Genomic DNA, 2,602 nt, shown 5'->3' on the forward strand with positions numbered 1-2,602 from the left:
TCTCTCCCTCTCTCTCTCCCTCTCTCTCTCCCTCTCTCCATATCTCCTTCTCTCCCTCTCTCCCTCCCTCTCTTTCTCTGTTTCTCTCTGTCTCTGTCTCTCTTTGTCTCTCTGTCTCTGTCTCTCTGTCTCTCATCTCTCCCTCTTTAGTCTGTCTCTCAGACTCTCTCTCTCTGTCTCTCTCTGTCATTCCCCTTCCTCCCTTTCCCTACTTCTGTCCCCCTTTATCTCACTCTTTCTGTCCATTTCTCCCTCCCTCTCAGTTCCCTAGGCAACTCTCCAAGTCTGTGAGTTGCATTAAGGGTGCAAAAGGAGGCTGCGGAAAGTGGGGTGCAGATGAGATCCTTTGGAACCTTAGTTAATATCTAATTATAGTGAAAAGAAGACTGAACTTGAAGTAAGGGACCCTGGGTTCCAGCTTTTGTCCATGATAAATGCAAAAAAGATATAGATACAAAATGACTTAAGGGTTTGAAGAAGACGAGGTCATGTGGTATATTGGAATGAGTGCTGAATCTAGAGTCAAAGAAACAAGTTCAAACCTTTCTCTGGTTCTTATAACTGTGGAGCCTTGCCCTTCACTTCTCAGAGCCCCAATTTAACTTTCTAGGGAGGGATTGGAGTGGCTGCATTGGTAGAGGGACTTTCCCCTCCTGAGAGTTCCTTAGTCCAGTCCCTATGTCTAACATTCCATTACATTCATGTACAATGAGTTTTGGTTATTCCCCAATCAATGGGAAGCTACTTTCTTTTCTGTTGTAAATTTTTTTTTGCATATATGAGGCCTTTCTCTCTCTCTCTGACCTCATTGAGTTGTAAAATGCCATGGCTATCTCTTGGATCTGGGCTATGCCTGTACAGTTCTGCCTGTGGCTCTGATTGGCTTCCTGCCTGGGCTTTGCATCTGTGACTATGAGTGAGTGTGTTTCTGTCTCTGACTCTGGCAGGTATACTCTGCTGCCCAAGGGTGTCCTGCAGATCACAGGGCTTCGGGCTGAGGACAGTGGCATCTTTCACTGCGTGGCCTCCAACATCGCCAGTGTCCGAGTTAGCCGGGGAGCCAGCCTCACTGTTTCAGGTGAGAGAGTTTCACCTGCTCTTCCCCTTTTCCCCAACTAACTACTTCCCGTGCCCTCATCCGTGATTCCCAGGGCCCCTGGGTAATTACCCTAATCCCTTCTCACCCACTACCTTCCTATTAATTATGATGATTATTAGAATTTTAATAGCTAGATCTCTAATTAAGATCTTGTTTTTTTGCAAAAGTCTTATGGACGCCTTTTTATATCACAGTCATTAATACACCAAGCTAACCTTCCACTTATTGATTGAATTCTTCTTTATAACAAAGATAAATAATTAAGCAAAAAACAGGGACCTTTCTAACAACCAGGTTGTACTAGACCCCAGCCTCTCTGCTGAGATGATCCTCTTATGGACTATTCCTTGTTTCCTTCCATTCACTAATTCATTTGCTGCTAAATACCCTCTAATTCAGTGGTTCTCCAAGTGTGTTCTGGGGATTTCTGGGGGTCCTCAAGATGCTTTCAGGGGATTCTCAAGGTCAAAACTATTTTCATGACAATACTAAGTTCTCATTTCTGATAGACTCACTTTTCACAGATATAGCTCATATGAACGAAAGCACTTTGGGGTCCTCGATCATTTTTAAAAGTGTAAAGGGGCCTCAAAGATTTGACAACCATGCTGTGGTTAATAGGCACAGACTGAGCACCTACTTTTCAGAGCATTGTCCTGCTTTCTGTGGGAGATCCATAAGAAAGAGAAGACATCATCCTTGCCCTCAGAGAGTTTCTACTAGAGGAAACCCATCTCCTAATTACCAGCTTGACCCAAGGGGATGAGGTCAGGGTGATATAGTTGCCTGTGAGGCAGGATACAACATAATATAACTTGGGCAACTAGATGGTGGAGTGAATAGACTATTTGCCTTGGAGTCAGGAAACCCTGACTTCAAATCCTGCCTCAGATATTTACTGTGTGACCCTGGGCAAGTCACTTAGCCTTTCTCAGTCTTAGGTTCCTTATCTGTAAAATGGCAGTAATAGCAGCTACCACATGGAACTACTATGGGGATAAAATGAAATAAGATGTAAGTGCTTTACAAGTCTAGGACCATAGGCATAGATAGATTGAGGTAACTTTGAGGCCAGACTTTGGGTCATCCTGGACTGAGGCAATCAGAGTATCCCTGGAATGCCCTAGGTGTCCCTAACTTCAGAGTGGTGTCTGGGGCCTCAGGAGTCGGGGGTTTGGGATAGGGTGGGCTGACTGCCAAACTCAAATATCTTCTCCATCACTGAGCTGTCTGGGGACAGCTGAGTTCATTCTGAGACTGTCTTCTCATGGTTGGTGGCTATATTTTCCCTGAGTTCTAGACTGTGGGACGGGTCTTTTGAAGAACTTTGTTTTGCCTCCGCTTCTGTTGTTTGTGCATGCTGAGTTGTCAGAGTTGGGGTCCAGGGATAATGTGATTCCTACTGTGGCTCTTAGCTAAGTCAGAAGGGAGGATGTGGTGGTGTCTTTCCAGGCTCCGGCTCCAGTGCCTACAAGGAGCCCACAATCCTCGTGGGGCCTGAGA

At 45.3% G+C, this 2,602-nt stretch overlaps 1 protein-coding gene across 1 annotated transcript in view; it reads left to right on the plus strand.

Annotated features, from left to right (window-relative positions):
• IGDCC3 (immunoglobulin superfamily DCC subclass member 3) overlaps nucleotides 1–2,602 on the plus strand; it is a 66,529-nt gene that overhangs the window by 53,012 nt on the left and 10,915 nt on the right. The window contains exons 4-5 of the mRNA XM_069098279.1: nucleotides 948–1,078; nucleotides 2,552–2,602. The exon at nucleotides 2,552–2,602 is cut by the window's right edge and continues 60 nt beyond it. Of these exons, the coding sequence (XP_068954380.1) occupies nucleotides 948–1,078; nucleotides 2,552–2,602 (182 nt within the window). The remainder of the gene's footprint in view (nucleotides 1–947; nucleotides 1,079–2,551) is intronic.

The sequence above is a fragment of the Petaurus breviceps genome, unplaced genomic scaffold (genome assembly GCF_028583685.1).
Source record: "Petaurus breviceps papuanus isolate PSGF00001 unplaced genomic scaffold, PetGlider_PUasm1.0 37, whole genome shotgun sequence".
In the NCBI taxonomy this organism is placed as follows: Eukaryota; Metazoa; Chordata; class Mammalia; order Diprotodontia; family Petauridae; genus Petaurus; species Petaurus breviceps.